Here is a 2,500-nt window from a genome sequence, read left to right as displayed (position 1 = left end):
GCTGCTGAAGAATTTTTTATTATTGTCAATGTTTAAATGTTTTTTGCTGATTATTTTTGCGAAAACCGATACATTGCCATTCAAAAATATTAAATATTCGGCAAAAATACATTAAACTCATCAAGAGACGTTTATAATGTTCAATCGGTTCTTATTTAAAATAAACGCTGTTCGTTTCTGGACCAGAGACCGAAAACCAGCACAGAATCATTAGGACGTTAAGTTAAGATCATGTTCCGTGTAGATGATTTTTAAAACTCGTATTTTGTTTTAGCTTTATTTGGACACATTTTAAGGTGTTTTTCACTATATATATATATATATATATATATATATATATATATATATATATATATATATATATATATATATATATATTATATAGATCTCAAAGCTGAAAAAAAATATATATACATATAAATAAATAAATAAAATGTATATATATATATATATATATATATATATATATATATATATATATATATATATATATATATATATATATATATATATATATATATATATATATATATATATATATATATATATATATATATATATACACATTTTTATTTTTATATTTTTATTTATTTTTTATTTATCCAGCTTTGAGATCTCAAATAAAAAAAAAATTATGCTTATAGCATTTATCAAAGAATCCTTTGACAACTACGATTTCCACCAAAACATTAAGCAAAAACTAATAATAATTAACGTTCACAGAGCGATTTAATTAGAACGATGTCTGAAGGCTTGTGTGACGCTGGAGTAATAACGACAAAAAAAATTAACATTCACAGAAAGCGATTTTTTTCTTACAGAAATAAATGACACTTAAGACGCATGCTTTTAAAATTGCAATAATATTTAGCTGTTTTTACTGTATTTCAATCAAATAAATGTGAAAAGAAGAGACTTCTAAAACATTAAATAAAGTCTTGATTATTCCTGTAGTGCATATACATGGTATCTTGTGCGTTCTCACCCCAGGAAGAGCCCAGCGTTTCTCTGCTTCCTCCCAAACGGCGAGAAACTCCAGCACCTTGTGTTCAGCATCACGCCACCTTTAAAAATAGACAGAGAGCTCTCTGATTCCTCTCACGTTTACAGCGGGATGAGCCGAGGACACGGACGCAAGGCATCTCTAATCTGCCGTAATCTCACAGACGCTGTGGGACTGTGTTGTTTTTTTTGATTAGAGCTCGGCTCTCGGGGGTTTATTTCACCTGGTGAGGACCGTGTGGAGGATGTGGTTCGGGCCGAGGGTTTTCAGAGCCCCTTTTCCGCGAATCCCCGTCCTTCCTTCTGGATTCCTGGCAAACCCATTCACGAGAGCAAAACTTAGCACTCAAACAAACCAAATGCAAAATCTGGGAGGAGAAGAAAGGCGCGTGAATGCTGAGGTTCTGCGTACCTGTGCCTGTCCAAGACTGAAGGGTCGGAGCTGTGCAGAGAAAGAGACGCTTTTATTTACAGAACAAACGCATTTGGAGATTTATAACAGCTCTTCAAAAACGCTATTCAGTGAATGTGTGATAGCGTCATGCTCTAAGTGATGGATAAAAATGTTTTTAATAACCCAATGATAATATTTCCCATCTAAATTCTATTTATTCTATCTAAATTCTGCGCTACTTTGGAAGTCTTCGGCTGATAGAATTCAATCAATCAATCAATCAATCAATCAATCAGTTTCATGCATTCATTAGTTTCTATAATAGTTTCATGCATTCATTAGTTTCTATAATAGATTTAGTTTCATGCATTCATTAGTTTCTATAATAGTTTGAGTTTCATGCATTCTTTAGTTTCTATAATAGTTTGAGTTTCATGCATTCATTAGTTTCTATAATAGTTTGAGTTTCATGCATTCATTAGTTTCTATAATAGATTTAGTTTCATGCATTCATTAGTTTCTATAATAGTTTGAGTTTCATGCATTCATTAGTTTCTATAATAGTTTGAGTTTCATGCATTCATTAGTTTCTATAATAGTTTCATGCATTCATTAGTTTCTATAATAGTTTGAGTTTCATGCATTCTTTAGTTTCTATAATAGTTTGAGTTTCATGCATTCATTAGTTTCTATAATAGATTTAGTTTCATGCATTCATTAGTTTCTATAATAGATTTAGTTTCATGCATTCATTAGTTTCTATAATAGTTTGAGTTTCATGCATTTCATTAGTTTCTATAATAGTTTGAGTTTCATGCATTTCATTAGTTTCTATAATAGTTTGAGTTTCATGCATTTCATTAGTTTCTATAATAGTTTTAGTTTCATGCATTTCATTAGTTTCTATAATAGTTTTAGTTTCATGCATTTCATTAGTTTCTATAATAGTTTTAGTTTCATGCATTCATTAGTTTCTATAATAGTTTGAGTTTCATACATTTCATTAGTTTCTATAATAGTTTTAGTTTCATGCATTTCATTAGTTTCTATAATAGTTTTAGTTTCATGCATTCATTAGTTTCTATAATAGTTTGAGTTTCATAC

The 2,500-nt window shown here is 29.5% G+C and overlaps 1 protein-coding gene across 1 annotated transcript in view; it reads right to left on the bottom strand.

Annotated features, from left to right (window-relative positions):
* trpm2 (transient receptor potential cation channel, subfamily M, member 2) overlaps window positions 1-2,500 on the bottom strand; it is a 31,522-nt gene that overhangs the window by 2,558 nt on the left and 26,464 nt on the right. The window contains exons 27-29 of the mRNA XM_043230584.1: window positions 1,415-1,444; window positions 1,227-1,313; window positions 986-1,064 (exon numbers count right to left, since the gene is read on the bottom strand). Of these exons, the coding sequence (XP_043086519.1) occupies window positions 986-1,064; window positions 1,227-1,313; window positions 1,415-1,444 (196 nt within the window). The remainder of the gene's footprint in view (window positions 1-985; window positions 1,065-1,226; window positions 1,314-1,414; window positions 1,445-2,500) is intronic.

The sequence above is a fragment of the Puntigrus tetrazona genome, unplaced genomic scaffold (genome assembly GCF_018831695.1).
Source record: "Puntigrus tetrazona isolate hp1 unplaced genomic scaffold, ASM1883169v1 S000000176, whole genome shotgun sequence".
In the NCBI taxonomy this organism is placed as follows: Eukaryota; Metazoa; Chordata; class Actinopteri; order Cypriniformes; family Cyprinidae; genus Puntigrus; species Puntigrus tetrazona.
The sequence above is the reverse complement of the archived record's forward strand: the minus strand, read 5'-3'. Positions and strand labels throughout refer to the sequence as shown.